The 24267-nt window shown below is 49.6% G+C and overlaps 1 protein-coding gene across 2 annotated transcripts in view; it reads right to left on the reverse strand.

Annotated features, from left to right (window-relative positions):
• The window catches only part of LOC116968648 (sorting nexin-32-like), a 50618-nt gene extending 35471 nt beyond the window's left edge, over positions 1-15147 (reverse strand). The window contains exon 1 of one of the 2 annotated variants that reach the window (XM_033015417.1): positions 14966-15130. In XM_033015417.1, coding sequence (XP_032871308.1) covers positions 14966-15007 — 42 coding nt within the window. In that variant the 5' untranslated portion in view covers positions 15008-15130. Of the gene's footprint in view, positions 1-14965 lie in introns of both variants that reach the window. The other variant, XM_033015416.1, reaches the window with a different exon arrangement.
• Between the last annotated feature and the right edge of the window lie 9120 nt (positions 15148-24267).

A 24267-nucleotide genomic window follows, 5' to 3' on the forward strand; every position in this document is an offset into this window, starting at 1 on the left:
AGACTGGTCCTTGATTATGCTGCTGGCCTTGCCGAGGTCCTGCCTTCTCCCCGTAACCCCTGACACACGTACTAATCAAGAATCTATCTATCTCTGCCGTTAAAAATATTGGCCTCCACAGCCGTCAGTGGCGATGAATTCCACAGAAACACACACAGGAGGTGGAGCGACTGGTTGAGCTGCCGGACGGTCACGTGGTCACACAAATGGCTGCGGCCTACGTGAGGGTTGGACGGTAGAGCAGGTTTTGCAACAAGTTCTTTAGATTGAAAGCTATGGTTTAAAAATTCAAACACAACGACTGTGCCCAATCTCCATACGATAGACAGCACAGTAACAGGCCCGATGACCAACAATGTCCGTCCCCTTTACTTGAGACTCTGGAGATAAGAGCGCGGAAACAGCCCCTCTGACCCACCCCAACCAGCGATCACCCCGTACACTAGCACTATCCTACACACACTAGGGGAAATTAGCAATTTTACCAAAGCCAATTAACCTACAAACCTGTGGAATTCATTGCCACAGATATCGGTGGAAGACAAGTCATTAGGTATTTCTAGACAATAGACAATAGGTGCAGGAGTCCTGCACCGCCATTCAATGCGATCATGGCTGATCATCCCCAATCAGTACCCCGTTCCTGTCTTCTCCCCCTATCCCCTGACTCTGCTATTTTTAAGCCTTATCTAGCTCTCTCTTGAAAGCATCCAGAGAACCGGCCTCCACCGCCCTCTGAGGCAGAGAATTCCACAGACTCACCACTCTCTGTGAGAAAAAGTGTTTCCTCGTTTCCGTTCTAAATGGCTTACCCCTTATTCTTAAACTGTGTGTGTGGCCCCTGGTTCTGGACTCCCCCAACATCGGGAACATGTCTGAAGAAGGGTTTCGGCCCGAAACGTTGCCTATTTCCTTCGCTCCATAGATGCTGCTGCACCCGCTGAGTTTCTCCAGCATTTTTGTCTACCTTCGATTTTCCAGCATCTGCAGTTGCTTCTTAAACACATCGGGAACATGTTTCCTGCCTCTAGTGTTTCCAAGCCCTTAACAATCTTATATGTTTCAATGAGATCTCCTCTCATCCTTCTAAACTCCAGAGTGTACAAGCCCAGCCGCTCCATTCTCTCAGCATATGACAGTCCCGCCATCCCGGGAATTAACCTTGTAAACCTACGCTGCACTCCCTGTACTTAAAGCAGAGATTGATCGGTTCTTGATTAGTAAGGAAGTCAGAGGTTATGGGGAGAGAATGGGGTTGAGAGGGGGAAAAAAAGATAGAATAAAATAGAATGCCTTTTATTGTCATTCAAACAGACAAGGTTTGAACGAAATGTCATTCCTACAGTCTTTTACATGACAAAAAAACCCAAGACCCACACTTAACACAAACATCCATCCCAGTGAATCTTCAACACCTTCTCTGTGATGGAAGGCATAAAGTCTTATCTCTTCCCTTTGTTCTTCTGAGGATCAGCCATGAGTGAATGGCAGAACAGGCCTGATGGGCTGAATGGCCACATTCTGCTGCATTGTCTTCTGACCTCAAGGTCATGATCCTCTGCCCTCCCTCCAAGCTCATCCATACAACCACAAACTTTGGCCGAGCTTCTGCTCACATCTTTGTGGCAAAGTATCATCTTTGTTTAATTGCACTGACTGCGGCTGCTGCCTGTACGGAGTTTGCACGTTCTCCCCGTGGCCTGCGATGGGTTTTCCCCGGTTGCTCTGGTTTCCTCCCACACTCCAAAGACGAACAGTTTTGGAGGTTAATTAGCTAAATTGTCCCTAGTGTGTGTAGGATAGTGTTAAGGGCGGGCTCCACTTTCACGACCTTTTTTACTCGTGGACATTTTTCATCAGGCTAGAAAAAACGCCCCGACCTACTTGATGCCACGAGTACCTACGACTAGCATCACGGCCTGCTACGTACGACCTACCTACGACCTCGTGACGACCATGCTGCGAGTATGAGTCGATGGCAAACTCGGCAGAGGTCGTGAATTCAGTCGTGAAAGTGGGACAGGCCCTTTAGTATACGGGCATCGCTGGTCGGCGTGGACTCGGTGGGCCGAAGGGCCTGTTTCCACGCTGCATCTCTAAACGAAACCAAACAAAACACTGCCTCCATTAAGGGAGCTGTATAAATAAGAGCCGTCAATCTGCGTTCAAAGTTCACAAGTACAAAACTAACTGGGACAACAATGTTATTTTTTTTAACTCTTTCCTACTCTCGCCAGTCAACCCAACTAGATGGTGGACACAAGGAACTGCAGGTGCTAGTATCTTGAGCAAAGAACAAAGTGCTGGAGGATCTGAGCGGATTAGGCAGCCTCTGTGGAATGAATAGACGGATGATGTTTCCGATTGAGACCCTTCTCAGACTCAGCCTTAAAGGGTGGCACAGCGATAGAGTTGCTGCCTCACAGCGCCAGAGACCCAGGTTCGATCCTGACTACGGGTGCTTTCTTTACGGAGTTTGTACGTTCTCCCCGTGACAGTGTGGGTACTATATCAACATTTAAGACATTTGAGCAGGTCCGTGGATAGGAAAAGATGAAAGGTATATGGGCCAAATGCAGGAAAATGGGACGTTTAGATGGGGAGAGACACAACGGGACAGGCAACATCTCTGGATAGAAGGAATGGGTGTCGTTTCGGGTCGAGACCCTTCATCAGACTCTTGGTCAGCACAGGCAAATTGGGCCGAAGGGTCTGTTTCCACGCTGTTAGACTATGCGAGGTGGGAGATTGCAACCTTCACCTGTTTCGACGAATGCAATCAACCTGGCGTGCACAATCAAGTAAGATGAAATAGAACAAGTGTCCTACAACTTTAGGCTGTGCACGCCATAGGCAAGGAGTAGAAGGAGAAGAAGACTCTATGCCACCATTACTCATGAATGAATGAATGAATGAATATATGTGGAAGTTGTTCTTGGCTTGGCTCTAGGATGCATTGCTGTCATGTTAGTTTTGAGTTTATTGGCAGGGGACCCAGTCTATCGGATTCAATAAGGTGCATTGAGAAATAAGCCCTGGCCACAAGCTTGGGAAACCACCACGCACCGTTACAAACTGAGGGAGACAACGATAGAGCCGCTCCTCACAGCGCCAGAGACCCGGGTTCGATCCTGACTAGGGGTGCTGCCCGTACGGAGTTTGTACGTGGCTTTTCTCCAGGTGCTTCGGTTTCCTCCCACACTCCACACAAGATGTACAGGTTTGTAGGTTAAAGCCCTGTCCCACGGTGTGAGTTCGTTCCAACAGTTCTCCCGAGTTTGCCCTGATTCGAACTCGGAGATTTACGGTAATGGCCACTCGTCGGTACTCGGGGCTCTCGTGGACATTTTTCAACGTGTTGAAAAATCTTCACGAGTCTTCCCGTGCTTACCTCCCGTTAGCGATTCTTCCTGAGTACCTGCCGTTGGCGTTACGAGCCGCTAAGAGACGTCCCCGAGCTCCGACGTACCCGCTACGTTCATTCTCCGTGCTTACCACGAGCTTGATTTTTTTTAAACTCGGGAGAGCTCTTGGAATGAACTCGTACCGTGGGACAGGGCTATTAATTGGCTTCCATAAAACAGTGTAAATTCGTCCCCCGAGTTTACCACAGTGCTCGTGCACGGGGTGACTATTGGTGGGTGTGGACTCGAGGCCCTGTTTCCACACTGTGAAACAGTCTGATAGAATTTTACAAAATTATGAGAGGCAGAGATATGGTGGACAGTGAGAATTTGTTTTCCCAGAATAGAAGCTTCACAGACAATGTTTGAAGGAAACGTTTAGTTTAGTTTATTATCACGTGTACCAAAGTACAGTGAAAAGCCTTTTTGTTGCGTGCTACCCAGTCAGCGGAAAGACTATACATGATTCCAATCAAGCCGTCCACAGTGTACAGATGCAGGATAAAGGGAATAACGTTCAGTGCCAGATAAAGTACAGAGAAGTCTGATTAAAGATAGTCCGAGGAGCTCCAATGAGGTAGATGGTAGATCAGGACCGCTCTCTAGTTGGTGATGGGCAGGGGAAATTTTGTAGTGGGGGCCTGGAACATGCTGTCGGGGGTGGTGGTAGAGGCAGGTACGATAGTGGCGTGTAAGAGGCAGTCGCTGCCTCAAAAAGGCTGGCAGTATCATCAAAGACCCACACCATCCTGGCCACACACTCATCTCCCTGCTACCTTCAGGTAGAAGGTACAGGAGCCTGAAGACTGCAACAACCAGGTTCAGGAATAGCTACTTCCCCACAGCCATCAGGCTATTAAACCTGGCTCGGACAAAACTCTGATTATTAATAACCACTTTCTGTTATTTGCACTTTACCAGTTTATTTATTCATGTGTGTATATATTTATATCATGGTATATGGACACATTTATCTGTTTTGTAGTAAATGCCTACTATTTTCTGTGTGCTTAAGCAAAGCAAGAATTTCATTGTCCTATACAGGGACACATGACAATAAACTCACTTGAACTTGAACTTCTAGATCGGTACGTGGATACGCAGGGAATGGAGGGAGATGGATCACGTGCAGAGATTAGTTTAACTTGGCATCACGTTCAGTACGGACACTGTGGGCAGAAGGGCCTGTTCCTGTGCTTTTCTGCAAGTGGTGAGCCGGGACTCACGTACAACCCAGACTGGGCAAGCGAAGCAGGCTTCCTTGCTTGAAAGACTTTCAGGATTTTTGGAAACAATGCAGTACTTTCAAGGCCTCTGTTCCCGACATTTGTCTTGTGTTTTAAAAAAAAGACAGATTTAAATTAGATGAAACAAATTTCTTTCTGTATATCCATGGTCCGTTCTTTCGTTTAGAGATACAGTGTGGAAACAGGCCCTTCGGCCCACCGAATCCATATTGACCAACGAACACCCATTCACCAAAACTATCCCACACACTAGCTATGTAGGAAGGAACTGCAGATGCTAGTTTACACCAGAGATAGACACAAAACGCTGGAGTAACTCAGCCGGGACAGGCAGCATCTCCGGAGAGAAGGAATAGGTGATGCTTCGGGTCTGAAGAAGGGCCTCCACCCGAAATGTCACCCAATCCTTCTCTCCAGAGATGCTGCCGGTTCCATTGAGTTATAACCATATAACCATATAACAATTACAGCACGGAAACAGGCCATCTCGACCCTTCTAGTCCGTGCCGAACACATAATCTCCCCTAGTCCCATATACCTGCGCTCAGACCATAACCCTCCATTCCTTTCCCATCCATATAACTATCCAATTTATTTTTAAATGATAAAAACGAACCTGCCTCCACCACCTTCACTGGAAGCTCATTCCACACAGCTACCACTCTCTGAGTAAAGAAGTTCCCCCTCATGTTACCCCTAAACTCCAGTCCCTTAATTCTCAAGTCATGTCCCCTTGTTTGAATCTTCCCTACTCTCAGTGGGAAAAGCTTTTCCACGTCAACTCTGTCTATCCCTCTCATCATTTTGAAAACCTCTATCAAGTCCCCCCTTAACCTTCTGCGCTCCAAAGAATAAAGCCCTAACTTGTTCAACCTTTCTCTGTAACTTAGTTGCTGAAACCCAGGCAACATTCTAGTAAATCTCCTCTGTACTCTCTCCATTTTACTCCAGCATCTTGTGCCCATCCACACACTAGGGACAATTTACAGAAGCCAATTAACCTCCAAACCCGCACAGTGTTGGAGTGTGGGAGGAAACCGGAGCACCCGGAGATAACCCACACGGTCACAGGGAGAACGTGCAAACTCCGTACAGACAGGTATCTATCTTTGGTATAAACCAACATCTGCCGTTGCTTTTTATTACATTTAGCTCTAGTTATTCATCCACAGAATCACATCTCCAATCCCCTGCTGCATTAACAGTGGAGGTCGAGCAGATAAGAGTTGTAGTCAAAATAATCTGAGTTAACAGGGCAAGGAACAGCCACTTGGGTGCAATAAGGGTGGCCACTGCTTACAGACATAGAAATCAGGGCATGATTGAAAAATAAGAAATATGCCAACACTATATTTTTGGACTCCCTGTTATAGGAAAAAATTGTTCAGCTAGAGAGGGTAGAGATTTGCGAGGACTCGAGGGTCTGAGCTACAGGGAGAGATTGAACAGGCAACAACTTTTACTCCTTGGAGCACAGGAGGGTGATCTTATTGAGGTGTGTACAATCATAAATGGGGTAAATACACAGAGTCTTTTACCCACAGTAGGTGAATCAAGAACTCGAGGACATAAGTTTAAGGTGAGGGGGAAAAGATTTAATAGGAACCCAAGGGGCTTTTTTTATTTAATACGAAAGGGTGGCAGTTCATAAATTCATAGGTTGTCGGAGCAGAATTAGGCCGTTCAGCCCATCAAGTCTACTCCACCAGTCAATCATGGCTGATCTATCTCTCCCTCTCAACCCCATTCTCCTGCCTTCTCCCCGTAACCCCTGACACCCATACTAATCAAAAGTATTTAAGAAGGAACTGCAGATGCTGGAAAATCGAAGGTAGACAAAAGTGCGGGAGAAACTCAGCGGGTGCAGCAGCATCTATGGAGCGAAGGAAATAGGCAGATATTAAACTGATAGGAACAGATACTACACAGAGCCTATTTCCTTCGCTCCATAGATGCTGCTGCACACGCTGAGTTTCTCCAGCACTTTTGTCTACCTAATCAAAAGTATATGGGGCGAGCTGAGAGGAGGTAGTTGAGGCAGGTACTAGAAACTAGGTGCAGGAGTAGGCCATTCGGCCCTTCGAGCCTGCACCGCCATTCAATATGATCATGGCTGATCATCCAACTCAGTATCCCATCCCTGCCTTCTCTCCATACCCCCTGATCCCTTTAGCCACAAGGGCCACATCTAACTCCCGTCTTAAATATAGCCAATGAACTGTGGCCTCAACGACCTTCTGTGGCAGAGAATTCCACAGATTGCCACTATCGCAGTGTTTACAAAAACATTTGGACAAGTACGTGGATAGGAAAGGTTTAGGGCCAAACGTGAGCAGGTGGGGCTAATGTAGATGGGACATGTTGGTCGGGGTGGGAAAGTTGGGCTTTTTCAAAATTCCACCCTGTTTGAATCTATGACATTCTTTTCTAAGAAAAACAAAACGCTTTGCCCATCGTAAGTAGGGCAAGCCAAGCACATGACAGTTTTGCTGAAATTCAGACCCAGAAGAATGTTATTTATCACATTGGATGTCCCAGTTTCCAAAATTCAACCCACTTACATAAATAGAACCCGCCTCATTCAGTGAACGATGAATAAAAGTTGGAAACGGTTTGTATTTCCCCAAACAACTTCCACCTCAAGTATTAATGTTACTAGATGGACTAAAGAATCAAGAGTGATTTATTGCCGCATGTACCAAATTAAAAATTACATTTATACTTGCAGCAGCTCAATAGATATGTAAACACAGTGCTCAAGAGATAAGAATCCAAACTTCAATAAATAAGAAACTCGATCTAGTGCAAAATAAACAAACAAAGCCCAAAGTCCCTAGTGTAAAGGGCCTGTCCCACATAGGTGACTCTTTAGGCGACTGCCAGGGACTAGTTTTAATGGAATTCACCCACGACGCCTGGCGCCAACCTACGACAACAAAAATTGTCCCCGAAAATTTTCAACATGTTGAGAATTTCGCCTGTAATCGCCCCAAAAAATCGCCTGAGTGGGACAGGCCCATTACTAACGTGCTGGCTCGAAGGGCAGAATAGCCTCCTCCTACACCAATTTTTCTATGTTTCTACTCCGTAGTCTGACTGGCTGAGTTACTCCAGCATTTTGTGCCATTCTTTGGTAAACTGACATCTGAATTCTCTTGTTACTGCAGTTGAGCGCCAGTTGAGCTCCATTCGGCGCGGCCTTGTCGGCTCCGGGAAGCCACGGTCTCGAGTAGGGAGGCGGCCGTTCCAGGGTTCCCATGCCGCGGAGAGGACTCTCCCGACGCCGGAGCACCATCACCCGGCGAGAACGGCCTGGAACATCGGGCCTCCGTAGAGGCAACTGTGGAGGCCTCAATAGGCCCGGCTATGGGTGGACATTGGGGATGGGACTGGACTTTGTGCCTTCCCCCATAATGGGAACCATTGTGGGGGGATGTTTTTTATGTTAAAGCTATTTATTATTGTCATGTTTGTATTCTTTTTTTATGTGCTGCATTGGCAAAAAGAATTTCACTACACCTAGGTGTATGTGACTAATAAATTTGAACTTTGAACTTTGAACTTCCTAGTCTGGTTGTATTAAGGACTTTGGAGTTTTTTTGTTTGCACTAGTAGGATGGTTGTTAATTTATTAATTATATATTATCTTAGTGTATTGAGCATAAAGGCCCGTTATGCTGCTGCAAGGAAAATTTCCATTGTTTCATTGTGTGTACCTGACTCTTGATTCTGGATCAATCTGTCGCGACACTCCAAAACATCATTCTTATTTCTCTCGAAAAATGGGAGGCCATTTGGCCCATCAAGTCCAATCCAGCTCGCACAGGAACAGGCTCCTACCGCCCACAATCTTTGTGGTGAACATGATGCCAAGTTAAACTGATCTCATCACAATTGATTGTGGACTTTAGGAGAGCTCCCCCTCCCCTCACCCCACTCACCATCAACAACACCGCAGTCACATCTGTGGAGTCTTTTAAGTTCCTGGGGAACCATAATCTCCAAGGATCTTAAATGGGGTGCCACCACAGTCAAAAAGGCACAACAGAGGATGGACTTCCTGCGGCAGCTGAGGAAACACAATCTGCCACAGGCAACCCACACACAACTGACTGACTTCATCCACTTCACCACCAACTTCCATCCGGCACTCCAATACACCTGGACGATTTCCGACACTTCCCTACCATTCCTTGACCTCACCATCTCCATCGCAGGGGACAGACTCCTGACCGACATACATTACAAACCCACTGACTCACATGGCTATCTGGACTACACGTCTTCCCACCCTGCCCCCTGTAAAGACTCCATCCCCTACTCCCAATTCCTCCGCCTACGCCGCATCTGTTCCCAGGATGAGACATTTCATACCAGGGCATCGGAAATGTCCTCGTTCTTCAGGGAACGGGGATTCCCCTCCGCCACCATAGATGAGGCTCACACCAGGGTCTCATCCATACCCCGTAACACTGCTCTCTCTCCCCATCCCCGCACACGCAACAAGGGCAGAGTCCCTCTGGTCCTCACCTTTCACCCCACCAGCCGGCAAATACAACACATAATCCTCCGCCATTTCCGCCACTTCCAACGTGACCCCACCACTCGCCACATCTTCCCATCTCCCCCCATGTCTGCCTTCCGCAAAGACTGCTCCCTCCGCAACTCCCTCGTCAATTCTTCCCTTCCCTCCCGCACCACCCCCTCCCCGGGCACTTTCCGTAGCAACCGCAAGAAATGCAACACCTGTCCCTTCACCTCCCCCCTCGACTCCATTCAAGGTCCCAAGCAGTCGTTCCAGGTGCGACAAAGGTTCACCTGTATCTCCTCCAACCTCATCTACTGCATCCGCTGCTCTAGATGTCAGCTGATTTACATCGGTGAGACCAAGCGTAGGTTGGGCGATCGTTTCGCCGAACACCTCCGCTCAGTCCGCAATAACCTACCTGACCTCCCGGTGGCTCAGCACTTCAACTCCCCCTCCCATTCCCAATCCGACCTCTCTGTCCTGGGTCTCCTCCATTGCCAGAGTGAGCAACAGCGGAAATTGGAGGAACAGCACCTCATATTCCGTCTGGGGTCCTTGCGTCCTTATGGCATCAACATTGAATTCTCCCAATTTGGCTAGCCCTTGCTGTCTCCTCCCCTTCCTTCACCCTCTAGCTGTCTCCTCCCACCCTCCCATCCGCCCGCCCTCGGGCTCCTCCTCCTCCTCCCTTTTTCCTTCTTTCTTTCCCCACCCCCCATCAGTCTGAAGAAGGGTTTTGGCCCGAAACGTCGCCTATTTCCTTCGCTCCATAGATGCTGCTGCACCCGCTGAGTTTCCCCAGCAATTTTGTGTACCTGCCACAGGCAATGATGGTCCAATTCTATACGGCCATCGTAGAGTCTGTCCACACCTTCTCCATCATGGTCTGGTTTGGCTCAGCCAACCAAGCACGACACCCGGAGGCTGCAGCGAATCGTCCGATCGGCTGAGAAGGTTATTGGCTGCAACCTTCCCTCCCCACCATTGACGAACTGTACACTGCAAGGGCCAGGAAGCGAGTGGGTAAGATAATCTCTGACCCCTCTCACCCTGGCCACAAACACTTCCCTCTGGAAGGCGACTCCGGACTGTCAAAGCCTCCGCAGCCAGACATAAACACAGCTTTTTTTCCACAAGTAGTAGCTCTACTCAATAACCAAAAATCTGTAGCCTCCTTTTGCTCAGGTATTTTATTTAATTCACATGTCTAATCGATAATGTTTTATTATTAATGTTTAATGTTTAATGTGTCATAAGGGCCAAATGGCCTAATCCTGCACCTATTTTTCTATGTTTCTAAAGACATTATCAGCATCAGGAGACCTTCCGTTAGATAATGGCAACAAGGGCTTGTTGTGGTGGTAGACACAAAATGCTGGAGAAACTCAGCGGGTGAGGCAGCATCTATGGGACGACAGATGGCACAATGGGCTAAGTGTTCGGCTGGCGACCGGAAGGTAGCCGGTTCGAATCCCGCTTGGAGTGCATACTGTCGTTGTGTCCTTGGGCAAGACACTTCACCCACCTTTGCCTGTGTGTGAATGTGTGTGAGTGATTGGTGGTGGTCGGAGGGGCCGTAGGCGCAGATTGGCAACCACGCTTCCGTCAGTCTGCCCCAGGGCAGCTGTGGCTACAGAAGTAGCTTACCACCACCGAGTGTGACTGAGGAGTGAATGAATAATGCGATGTAAAGAGCCTTGAGTATTAGAAAGGCGCTATATAAATCCCATCCATTATTATTATTATCTATGGAGAGAAGGAATTGGCAATGTTTCAGGTCGAGACCCTTCTTCATCTATGGAGAGAAGGAATTGCCGACGTTTCGTGTCGAGACCCTTCCGGGTCTCGACCCGAAACGTCGCCAATTCCTTCTCTCCATAGATGCTGCCTCGCCCGCTGAGTTTCTCCAGCAGTTTGTGTCTACCACCACAACAAGCATTTACAGTTCTTCCTTAAATGTTGTTGTGGTGGTGGTGGTGACAGGTGGAAGAGTTAATAAACAATAGACAATAGGTGCAGGAGTAGAGGCCATTTGGCCCTTCGAGCCAACACCGCCATTCAATGTGATCATGGCTGATTATCCCCAATCACTACCCCGTTCCTGCCTTCTCCCCATATCCCCTGACTCCTCTATTTTTAAGAGCCCTTTCTAGCTCTCTCTTGAAAGCATCCAGAGAACCTGCTTTAATGGAATAGTGGGGGGGGGGGGGGAAGAATGAATTGCTGTACACATCTGTCTTGGCTCTGCAGAGAGTAGTGCGTTCGGCCGAACGCACTATGGGAACTACACTCGCCTCCCTGCAGGAACTATAACCAGTTCAAGTTACATTTAGTACAGTGAGATTTGAGTTACCATACAGACATGCGGTGCAGGCTCGAAGGGCCGAATGGCCTACTCCTGCACCTAATTTCTATGACATACAATTCAGAGCCACTGAAAGGCACACATTCACAGACTACAGGCGAGAGTCTTTTGAGCCATTTGACCTGTTTTTTTACAAAATGTTAAATGGTCAGCTCGATATAGATGACCAAACCAACACCAAACCCAAACCTATTAGGAGCAGACGGGGGCATTCGATCCAATTTGAGATACCAGCTACCAAGTCAAGTCAGGTTTATTCGTCACATACACATACGAGATGTGCAGTGAAATGAAAAGTGGCAATGCTCGCGGATAATGCAAGAAAAACAGAATGGAACAGAATCACATGTTCACATATTTGTGTGAGGAAAAAAAGAAAGAAAAAACAGCACTTTTAAAAAGACAGTAAAGTTAGTCCCTGGTGAGATAGGAGTTTACAGTCCTAATTGCCTCTGGGAAGAAACTCCTTCTCATCCTCTCTGTTCTCACAGCATGGCAACGGAGGCGTTTGCCTGACCGTAGCAGCTGGAACAGTCTGTTGCAGGGGTGGAAGGGGTCTCCCATGATCTTGTTGGCTCTGGAGTTGCACCTACTGATGTGTGGTAGCTGTGTGGTAGCTGTGTGGAATGAGCTTCCAGTGGAAGTGGTGGAGGCAGGTTCGATTTTATCATTTAAAAATAAATTGGATAGGTATATGGATGGGAAAGGAATGGAGGGTTATGGTCTGAGTGCAGGTAGATGGGACTAGGGGAAAATGTTCGGCACGGACTTGTAGGGCCGAGATGGCTTGTTTCCGTGCTGTAATTGTTATATGGTTATATGGTTATAGTTCCTGCAGGGGGGCGAGTGTAGTTCCCATAGTGCGTTCGGCCGAACGCACTACTCTCTGCAGAGCCAGGGCAGATGTGTACAGCAATTCATTCTTCCCCCCCCCCACTATTCCATTAAAGCATGGAATAGCCTACACCCTACCATAGTTACTCAACCAGACGCAACTAAATACAAGGTTTAATGTTTAGGAAAGAATGGTGGAAAAATCGAAGGTAGACAAAAATGCTGGAGAAACTCAGCAGGTGAGGCAGCATCTATGGAGAGAAGGAATAGGTGACGTTTCAGGTCAAGACCCTGAAGAACTGCAGATGCTGGAAAAATCGAAGATAGGCCTCCTGTTCCGTATTATGTTTACATATTCTGTTGTGCTGCAGCAAGCAGGAATCTGGGACACATGACAATAAAACTCTCTTGACTCTTGAATAGGTGACGTTTCAGGCCGATACCCAGAAGCTCCATAGAAGCTGACTCACCCGCTGAGTTTCTCCAGCATTTTTTGCCTACTAAATACAAGGTAGTTCTTCTTCTCCAATAATTCTTTTTTTCCCCCCTTAAGTCCACCCTCCAGTTTAAATTCCATGTGGAATATTTTGGAGGGCCAAAAACCAAGAGGCGGGGGGGAGTAAAATGGAGCAAAAATGTCAACTCCCCCCCCCCCAAAAAAAACCCTAAACAAATTACGACTTCAGAAGGCAGAAAAAGAGCAGAGGGGGGAGAGGGCAGGCTGGAGGATTCATCGAAACATAGAAAATAGGTGCAGGAGTAGGCCATTCGGCCCTTCGAGCCTGCACCGCCATTCAATATGATCATGGCTGATCATCCAACTCAGTATCCCATCCCTGCCTTCTCTCCATACCCCCTGATCCCATTAGCCACAAGGGCAACATCTAACTCCCTCTTAAATATAGCCAATGAACTGTGGCCTCAACTACCTTCTGTGGCAGAGAATTCCACAGATTCACCACTCTCTGTGTAAAAAATGATTTTCTAATCTCGGTCCTAAAAGACTTCCCTCTTATCCTTAAACTGTGACCCCTTGTCCTGGACTTCCCCAACATCGGGAATAATCTTCCTGCATCTAGCCTGTCCAACCCCTTAAGAATTTTGTAAGTTTCTATAAGATCCCCCCTCAATCTTTTAAATTCTAGCGAGTACAAGCCGAGTCCAGTTCATTGGCTATATTTAAAAGGGAGTTAGATGTGGCCCTTGTGGCTAAAGGGATCAGGGGGTATGGAGAGAAGGCAGGTACAGGATACTGAGTTGGATGATCAGCCATGATCATATTGAATGGCGGTGCAGGCTCGAAGGGCCGAATGGCCTACTCCTGCATCTATTTTCTATGTTTCTATGAGTCTATCCAGTCTTTCTTCATATGAAAGTCCTGCCATCCCAGGATTCGTTCTCTCCAGAGATGCTGCCTTACCCGCTGATTTTCTCCAACATCTACCCAAGTGAATTTTGACAATTGCTTCAGTCGGGAGTTTCTATAAGATCCCCCCTCAATCTTCTAAATTCTAGCGAGTACAAGCCGAGTCTATCCAGTCTTTCTTCATATGAAAGTCCTGACATCCCAGGAATCAGTCTGGTGAACCTTCTCTGTACTCCCTCTATGGCAACGATGTCTTTCCTCAGATTAGGAGACCAAAACTGTACGCAATACTCCAGGTGTGGTCTCACCAAGACCCTGTACAACTGCAGTAGAACCTCCCTGCTCCTATACTCAAATCCTCTCTGGCAAGAATGTTTTTCCTCAGATTAGGAGACCAAAACTGTACGCAATTCAACCAGCAAGGGCTGAATAACACAGGGGAGAGAGAGGCAAGACTTTGCCTTCCATCACAGTGAGGAGATTTAGTGTGTGTGTGTGTGTGTGTGTACGTGTGTGTGTGTGTGTGTGTACATGTGTGTGTGTGCGTGTGTGTACATGTGTGTGTGTGTACATGTGTGTGTGTGTGTGTGTGTACATGTGTGTGTGCGTGTGTGTACATGTGTGTGTGTGTGTGTGCGTGTGTGTACATGTGTGTGTGCGCGTGTGTGTGTGTGTGTGTGTGTGTGTGTGTGTGAGTGTACGTGTGTGTGTGTGTGTGTGTGTGTGTGCATGTGTGTGTGTGTGTGTACATGTGTGTGTGTGTGTGTACGTGTGTGTACGTGTGTGTGTGCGCGTGTGAGTATGTTTGTGTGTGTGTGAGTGTGTGTGTGTGTGTGAGTGTACGTGTGTGTGTGTGTCTTGGTTCTTTTCTTGTTGTCTGACTGCAGAAACCAAATTTCAGTTTGAACTTCATTTGAGGTTCAAATGACAATAAATCCGTGTTGTATTGTATGTTAAATTGAAACTGCTCCACAGGAAATGAAATGAAAGTGTAGACACTGTCTGTGTGTCTCTCTCTCTCTGTCTCTCTGTATTTTAGCATTAGACTGGCCCACATTTCCTCACAGATCTGCTGACTTGCAACTGATTTTATTTATTTATTTGTTCCTGTTTTTTATATTTGTCACCCCTCCCCCCGCACTATGGGTTGGGTTGGGTTGGTTCTGTGTGTGTGTGTGTGTGGGGGGGGGGCCTGCTGGGTGAATTGGAAGCATTGCTTACCTTGAGGTGGTCGGCCTCGAACAGGTGAGTGTGTCCGTCCATGGCTGTGGCTGTGTGGGGGGGGGAGGGGACGATGCTGACCAACCTGAGCAGAGAGGCTGCAGACTGGGAGGACTCCCGGCGGAGAGTGGGAGGACCACTCACCCCAGTCACCTCTTGCCTCCTCGGCCGCACGCCCGCCGGCGCCTCCGGTTGGTTGAGCCCGCCCCCGGGATGCCCCGCCCACCCGGAGGACGCGGGCCCGATTGGCCGGGGCGCCCGTCACTCGGCCGGCGGGGACCCGCCCCTTAAAGGTATAGGCCACCCCCCCCCTCCCCCTCCCCCGTCTCACACCTCCCTCCCCCCCTCCCCGCGGCGACACGGATTTGATGTTTAACGCGTTAATATTTTACACGCGACGACGACGGTAAATCCGTTTTACGCGCTTTTATTTCTCGTTTTAAAACAGACGCGATTCCGGTCTTTTTTTTAAATGGAGGAAGCGAAGTTTCCAAAACAAAAAACGCCACAAAAAAAAAAGTCTTGAGGTAAAATGCACGTTTTTTTGTTGTTGTTGTTTGTTTTATTAAGAGCACGGATTGAGAAGTTGCGGCCGGGTTTCTGGGGGGGGAGGGGGGGAGTGTGTGTGGGTGTGTGTCCGGGGAGTTGTTTCCCCCCCTCAGGGGTCGTCGTCGTCGTCGTCGTCGTCCGCGGGCTTCGGCGCCAACACTTCTGGCGGGAAGTTTGAACGTCGTCGGCGTCACGCGGCCGTTGGAAACGTCACCGAGGCGCGAGTGTGGTGACGTCACGGGTGGGTGGTGACGTCACGGGGGCGGGGGTGGCGTCACGGAGTCGGGGGTGACGTCACAGAGGCCAGGTGACGTCACGGGTGGGGGGCGATGTCACAGAGGCGGGGGTGATGTCACAGAGTCGGGTGGTGACGTCACAGAGGCCAGGTGATGTCACGGGTGGGGGTGTGACGTCACAGAGGCGGGGGTGATGTCACAGAGGCGGGGTGATGTCACTCGTGGGGTGGTGTCACTCGTGGGGTGGTGACGTCACAGAGGCCGGGTGGTGTCATAGAGTCGGGTAGTGACGTCACAAAGGCCGGGTGGCGTCACTCGTGGGATGGTGACGTCACAGAGGTGGTGTCACGGGTGGGGGGTGATGTCACAGAGTCGGGTGGTGACGTTACAGAGGCCGGGTAATGTTACGGGTGGGTGGTGACGTCCCCGAGGCCGGGTGGCGTTACAGAGGCAGGGGGGTGATGTCTCGCGTGGGGGTGATGTCACCGAGGTGGGAGGGGGAGGGGGAGAGAGAGAGGGGGGTAGGGAGAGAGAGAGGGGGGAGGGGGAGAGAGAGGGGGGGAGGGGGAGAGGGGGGAGGGGGAGAGAGAGAGGGGAGGGGGAGAGAGAGGGGGGAGGGGGAGAGAGAGAGAGGGGGGAGGGGGAGAGAGAGAGGGGGGAGGGGGAGAGAGAGGGGGGAGGGGGGAGAGAGAGGGGGGAGGGGGGAGGGAGGGGGGGGAGAGGGGGAGATAGACGGTCAAGGAGAAAGGTCACAGGGGAGCGTGGTCGAGGGGAGGGAGGTCAACGAGGCGGGGTGAGGTCAAGTGGGGTCGAAGTTAATGGCGAGCCCAGGGCAAGGGGAGGGGGGCGAGGTCAGGGGGGGGGGGGGGCAAGATCAGGGGGATTGGGCGAGGTCCAGGGAGAGCGAGGTCACTAGGTGTGAGGTCAGGGGGAGCTGAGGTCAAGGGGGTGTGGTGTCACCCTGGAGAAACTCCGCGGGTCAGGCAGCATCTCTGGAGAAAAGGAATAGGTGCTTTCGGGTCAAGACCCTTCTTCTTCTTCAGAAGGGTCTCGACCTGAAACATCACCTATTCTGTTGAGTTGAGTTACTCCAGCTTTTAGTGTCCATCTTCGGTTTAAACCAGCTGGTCAGGCAGCATTTCTGGAGAATATGGATAGTGGCATTTTAAGTCGGGGCCCTTTTTCAGACTGATTAATTATTAAGTCAGCCTCTGACTGCATGGTGGCACAGCGCCAGAGACCCGGGTTCGATCCTGACCCCTCGGGTGCTGTCTGTACAGAGTTTGTATGTTCGCCCTGTGACTGCGTGGGTTTTCTCCGGGCGCTCCGGTTCCTCCCCCCCCCACCCCCACACACATCCCAAAGACGTGCGGGTTTGTGGGTTAATTGATCCTCAGAAGAAGTGTCTCAACCCAAAACGTCACCTGTTCCTTTTCTCCAAAGATGCTGTCTGACCTGCTGGAGTTACTCCAGCTTTTTGGGTACATCTAACCTCTTGTTAAGGCCACAGCCTCGTCGGTCTGGTATCTCACCAGCAAAGATCCTATAGCGGAACCACTCCTTCTAAATGCAATGGGCTGACGTGTAGTACGCAACGGAGCGGAACATGGGCCTTTTTTTCATCCATTTCAGTAACCCGACCCGCAGTGTAATCAACGTTGCGGGGGAACAGTTTGTGTTAATAAATTATAATTCTGAAAATGAGGAGAAGATTTTTCCCAAATAACTTTTATTTTTACGAGGATGTTTCAGCAACCGGCTTCCGTCTCCGCACTAGCATCCTACGGGATCTTTGGTGCGGAGACGGAAGCCGGTTACGGAAATGGGGCCGAAAATTACCCATGAATCTGCCCATGACCGTACTACGTCTTTTCCGTCGAGTGATCTATCTTGCTCGCTGTAGGATTTTTGCTTACCAGTGGATCTGCGTGCCTCTTTACTGGTGCCTGTGGCGAAACAATAAGCACTGGATCTTGGGCGGAGGCGCAGAGAATGTGGCTGGCAAATGCTGGGAGGAGGTGGCTTCCAACAACAGGTTCTGCTGGTGCCTGTCACACATACACACACACACACACACACCCAGTATCTGATTGCATCGACTCCTTTTATCCACCAGCTATTCACTTGGCAGCAGAACGGCACCACAGACATGATGACTCAGGGCCAGGTAGCTCACAGCTATTCCTACCCTCCCTCCTTGCTCCAGCGGAGGAATTTAACTCCGCACACACCGAGGTAAACGCGCAGGAAGGAACTGCAGATGCTGCTTTAAACCCAAGATAGACACAGAAAACTGGAGTAACTCCACGGGTCAAGCAGCATCTCTGGAGAAAGGGAACAGATGACATTTCGTGTTGAGACCCTTCGTCAGACGGAGAGTCAGGGGAAAGGGAAACGGAGAGTTGGTTTGTCAAGGAAGACTCTCTCTAACTTCCACAGGTGCACAGTCGAGAGCATGCTGACCGGTTGCATCGTGGCTTGGTTCGGCAATTTGAGCGCCCTGGAGACGAAGAGACTACAAAAAGTAGTAAACACTGCCCAGTCCATCATCGGCTCTGACCTTCCTTCCATCGAGGGGATTTATCACAGTCGCTGCCTCAAAAAGGCTGGCAGTATCATCAAAGACCCACACCATCCTGGCCACACACTCATCTCCCTGCTCCCTTCAGGTAGAAGGTACAGGAGCCTGAAGACTGCAACAACCAGGTTCAGGAATAGCTACTTCCCCACAGCCATCAGGCTATTAAACCTGGCTCGGACAAAACTCTGATTATTAATAACCCATTTTCTGTTATTGCACTTTACCAGTTTATTTATTCATGTGTGTGATATTTATATTATGGTATATGGATACACTGATCTGTTTTGTAGTAAATGCCTACTATGTTCTGTGTGCTGAAGCAAAGCAAGAATTTCATTGTCCTATGCAGGGACACGACAATAAACTCACTTGAACTTGACTCGCAGTGAGTGGCGCCAGCAATAGCTGCCTCGCCAACAGTCTGTCTGTCCCTTCCTTTGTGTTTAATAGTATGTGTTCAATGTATGTTTTTAATGTTCCTTAGCTTGTTTTATGTGTGTGTGTGGGGGGGGGGGGGGGGGGGGGTGGGGGGAAACATTTCCTAATCTTTTACCTCGACGGAGATGCAATTTTTGTTCCCGTACCGTATATCCGTCCGCACTGCGGCCTAACATCAAGGAGTTGGCGGCCTTTGTTGGAGACGGACCTTCGAGAGCTTCACCGTGGTCGCCTGCGGCCTTAACATCAAGGGGTTCGCCATCCCTGTCGGGGGTCGACTTTGGGGCTCCAACGGCGGACTTTAACATTGCGGTCACTGGTTGGAGACCGACTTTGGGAACTCCAAGCCGCAGGAGCTTAGAAACATAAAAAATAGGTGCAGTAGGAGGCCATTCGGCCCTTCGAGCCAGCACCGCCATTCATTGTGATCATGGCTGATCGTCCCCTATCAATAACCCGTGCCTGCCTTCTCCCCATATCCCTTGACTCCACTAGCCCCTAGAGCTCTACCTAACTCTCTCTTAAATCCATCCAGTGACTTGGCCGCCATTGCCCTCTGTGGCAGGGAATTCCACAAATTCACAACTCTCTGGGTGAAAAAGTTTTTTCTCACCTCAGTCTTAAATGACCTCCCCTTTATTCTAAGACTGTGGCCCCTGGTTCTGGACTCTCCCAACATTGGGAACATTTTTCCTGCACCTAGCTTGTCCAGTCCTTTTATAAGTTTCTATAAGATAACCCCTCATTCTTCTAAACTCCAGTGAATTCCTGCTTCGACCGTCCCGACACGGGTGTTTTGATCGCCGGTTGCGAGTGCTTCTATCGCCCCGACGAGTGGTTTAACTGCCCCGGCCGCGAGAGAATAAAGAGGAAGAAGCTTGGACACAAAATGCTGGAGTAACTCGGCGGGACAGGCAGCATCTCTGGTGAGAAGGAATGGGTGACGTTTCGGGTCGAGACCCTACAGACTCCAGCATTTCGTGTCCATCTTTGGTGAAATCTGAGTGTATACATCTCCAAGGTCTAGTCCGAGCTCTTTTATATAAAAAAGAAATTCTAACCCCGTGAATAGATCATCAAAAAATAGTTTAAAATACTTTAAAAACATATATTCCTCAAATTCCAAAACATTTTTCCTGTACATATTGAATTTATACAGTGCTAAACAACAGCAGAGAGCCATGGAATGTATCACCAGGAGTGTTATTCAGATAAACCGGCCCCATTATATATATTTTTAAATGACTACCTGAGAGATTTAATGCACAGATTAGAGATAAAGCATAGAAAAAGGCCCTTCGGCCCACCGAGTCCACACTGACCATCGATCACCGTTCACATTGGTTCTTGTGTTATCCCACTTCCTCATCCGCCCTCTACGCAGTAGGGAGGCAATTTCCAGAGGGCCAATTGACCTACAAACCCGCACGTCTTTGGGATGTGGGAGGAAAGCCATGCGGTCACGGGGAGAACGCGCAAACACCACACAGGCAGCACCCAGAGGAAACCCAGGTGGTCACTGGGAGAACAAGCAAGCTCCACGCAGGCAGCGCGGGTCTTAGTCAAAGAAGAGGGTTTGAAGGAGGGGAGACAGATGGGTTGTTCAGGGTACTTAAGGGGTGAGTGTGGAATTCTCTGCCACAGAAAATAGTTGAGGCCAGTTCATTGGCTATATTTAAGAGGGAGTTAGGTGTGGCCCTTGTGGCTAAAGGGATCAGGGGGTATGGAGAGAAGGCAGGTACAGGATACTGAGTTGGATGATCAGCCATGATCATATTGAATGGCGGTGCAGGCTCGAAGGGCCGAATGGCCTCTACTCCTGCACCTATTGTCTATGAGAAAAGACGAGGGAATAGTGTAGCTGGGACATGTTGGCCGGTGTGGGCAAGTTGGGCCGAAGGGCCTGTTTCCACACTGTATCACTCTGTGGCCAGTGGAGATGGGGACATGTTGGCTGGAGAGAAGGCAGGTACAGGATACTTGTGATGGCTCAAAGGGCCGAATGGCCTACTCCTGCACCTATTTTCCATGTTTCTATGTTAAGGCACAGTCCACAGCAGTTGAATAATGAAGGTCGACAAGGGTTTGGAAGTGAAGGCGTGAGGACGTCTCAAGGGGTCCACAGGGTCTTTGCAACTCTTGATCGGGTTTATCCAAACCCTGCAGGATCAGAGTGCGGCCTCTCCCCACCCCACCCCACCCCCCATCTTCCAAATCAACACCTCCTCAATCTAATCCACACCGTAGTCATATTATTTCATTCCAACCTGGTGGGAAGGTGCAGAAGTTTCACTCCGTGTCTGACTGTAGGAATGTGCGACGGGGGTGGTGCAGAGAGAGCTTCATCCTGTGTCTAACTCTGGGAGTGTGTGAGAGGGAGCTTCACTTGGTGTGGAAAGGAACCACTTTTTCTCACAGAGAGAGTTGTAAGTCTGTGGAATTCATCAAAGTGCTGATGCTGCCTGCCCTGACCCGCTGCGTTACTCCAGCACTTTGTGTTGGGTTTCAATTTGCGCCTGACCCTGTGGTTGTGTGTGAGGGCAATGTAGGAGTTTTATTCTGTGTCTGACCCTGGGAGTGTGTGATGGGATGGTGTAGTGGATGCTTCACTGTGTCTGACCCCAGTGATGGGACGGTATGGAGGAAACCTCACCCCATATCTACCCGTTGCCCAAGGAGTGTTAAGGGCTTGGACACACTAGAGGCAGGAAACATGTTCCCGATGTTGGGGGAGTCTAGAACCAGGGGCCACAGTTTAAGAATAAGGAGTAAGCCATTTAGAACGGAGACGAGGAAACACTTTTTCTCACAGAGAATGGTGAGTCTGTGGAATTCTCTGCCTCAGAGGGCGGTGGAGGCCGGTTCTCTGGATGCTTTCAAGAGGGAGCTAGATAGGGCTCTTAAAGATAGCGGAGTCAGGGGATATGGGGAGAAGGCAGGAACGGGGTACTGATTGGGGATGATCAGCCATGAACACATTGAATGGCGGTGCTGGCTCGAAGGGCCAAATGGCCTACTGCACCTATTGTCCATTGTCCATTGAATGTGTTTAGTTTAGTTTAGAGATTCAGGGCGGAAACACCGAGTCCGTGCCGGCCAGCGATCCCCGCACACTAACACTCTCCTACACACAATTTACAGTTTTTTTACCAAAGCCAATTAACCGACAAACCTGCACGTCTTTGGAGTGTGGGAGGAAACCAGGGCATCCGGGCAAAACCCACGCAGGTCGCGGGGAGAACGTACAAACTCCGCGCAGGCAGCACCCGTAGTCAGGATGGAACCCGGGTCTCTGGCGCTGTGAGGCAGCAGCTCTACCCGCTGCGCCACCGTGCCGTGTGGCGGATCAGCGTACAGAGAGCAGTGATCTCTACCTCGGTCCCCTGCCTGGAACCTCACCCAGAGACCCCTCCATTGTTGACCCTTCACCAAAACCAGTTGCAATGTCCCGGCTCACCAAGAATATTTGTCACCAAATCATCTTAGGGCTAAAGGAATCAAGGGATGTGGGGGAAAAAACAGGAACGGGGTACTGATTTTAGATGACCAGCCATGATCATATTGAATGGCTCGATGGGCCGAATGGCCTCTTCCTGCACCTATTATGTTTCTATCTGAGAACCATTATCAAAAATGATTTTTTTTAAAAATCAGAGCATTAGCAAATCCAGGTAGGTCAGAAAACTATACATACTGACCCGCAAGTTAATTTTTGATGAGAGAGCGAGAGAATGAAACATTTGATTTTCACAGTCCTCCGGTTTTGAAAGTGCTTATTGCCGCAGATACAAAGCAGCATCGAGCTAGTCTCCATAGAGCCCCCCTACCCACCCACCCAGCCCCCCCCCCCCCATATACCAGCCAGCAATCCAGGAGCTAAAAAGATGGTGTCACCACATCTCAGTATCTGCAGAGCTAATGAGCACCTTTGTCATGGGGAGGAACACAGAAACAGTGACTGTAGAAGCAAAAACCTAGCAGATGCTGGCGTACCAAGGAGTAACGGGATCGGGCAGCATCTCTGGAGAACATACGGTAGATAAAAATGCTGGAGAAACTCAGCGGGTGAGGCAGCATCTATGGAGAAAAGGAATTGGCGAAGTTTCGGGTCGAGACCCGGAAGGGTCTCGACACGAAACGTCGGCAATTCCTTCTCTCCATAGATGAAGAAGGGTCTCGACCTGAAACATTGCCAATTCCTTCTCTCCATAGATGCTGCCTCACCCGCTGAGTTTCTCCAACATTTTGTGTCTACCACCACAACAAGCATTTACAGTTCTTCGTCACCCATTCCTTCGCTCCATAGATGAAGAAGGGGTCTCGACCTGAAACGTCACCCATTCCTTCTCTCCATAGATGAAGAAGGGGTCTCGACCTGAAACGTCACCCATTCCTTCGCTCCATAGATGAAGAAGGGGTCTCGACCTGAAACGTCGCCGATTCCTTCTCTCCATAGATGAAGAAGGGGTCTCGACCTGAAACGTCACCCATTCCTTCGCTCCATAGATGCTGCCTCACCCGCTATTTCCCCCCCAGCATTTTTATCTACCTTCGCTGATTTTTTTTCAGCATCTGCAGTTCTTTCTTAAACATCTCTGGAGAACATGGGTGGGTGACCTTTCTTTAGGGATCGAAGAAGGGTCCAGACCCAAAACGCCACCTTTAGTTTAGGGACACAGCTCGAAAACAGGCCCTTCGGCCCATCGAGTCCGTGCCGACCACCCCACTCCGTACACTAGCACTATCCCACACACACCAAGGACACTTTACAACTTTTAACCAAAGCCAATTAACCCACAAGCCCGCACGCCTTTGGAGAGCGGGAGGAAACCGGAGCACCCTGGAGAAAGCCCCACGCAGTCGCACAGGGGAGAACGTGCAAACTCCGTAAGGGCAGCCCCCCCGTGGTCGGGATCGAACCTGGATCTCCGGCGCTGCATGGCAGCAACTCTACCGCTGTGCCACCCTTGCCACCTATCCATGTTCTCCAAAGATGCTGCCAGACCCGCTGAGTTCCTCCAACACTCTGTGTCCCACAACAGTGACTGTGATGCCCACGCAGTTCAATAATCAGCGTGAACGGCAGCTGGATAAATGTACCATCATTTCCTCAGCGATGCCACCGTTGAACGTAGTATTGGAGATCATTTTGGTCGGGCAAGGCAACTTGACGTGCGTAGGTGGGAACTCCGATACATGGATCCAGGTTCGACGTCTGCATCTCCTCCTCTCTCGATTGTTACTGGGCTAGTCTGTACCAGGGCCCCAAGGAGGGCTGGGGATAGATGTGTGGAGAATCCAGAGGTTTTAGTTTAGAGATACAGTGCAGAAACAGACCCTACGGCCCACCGGGTCCACACCGACCAGCAATCGGAATTGTGCAGCACGGTGGCGCAGCGGGTAGAGCTGCTGCCTCACAGCGCCAGAGACCCGGGTTCCATCCTGGCCACGGGCTCTGTCCGTACGATGTTTGTGCGTTCTCCCCGTGACCTGCGTGG

Source organism: Amblyraja radiata, chromosome 45 (genome assembly GCF_010909765.2).
Source record: "Amblyraja radiata isolate CabotCenter1 chromosome 45, sAmbRad1.1.pri, whole genome shotgun sequence".
NCBI lineage: Eukaryota > Metazoa > Chordata > Chondrichthyes > Rajiformes > Rajidae > Amblyraja > Amblyraja radiata.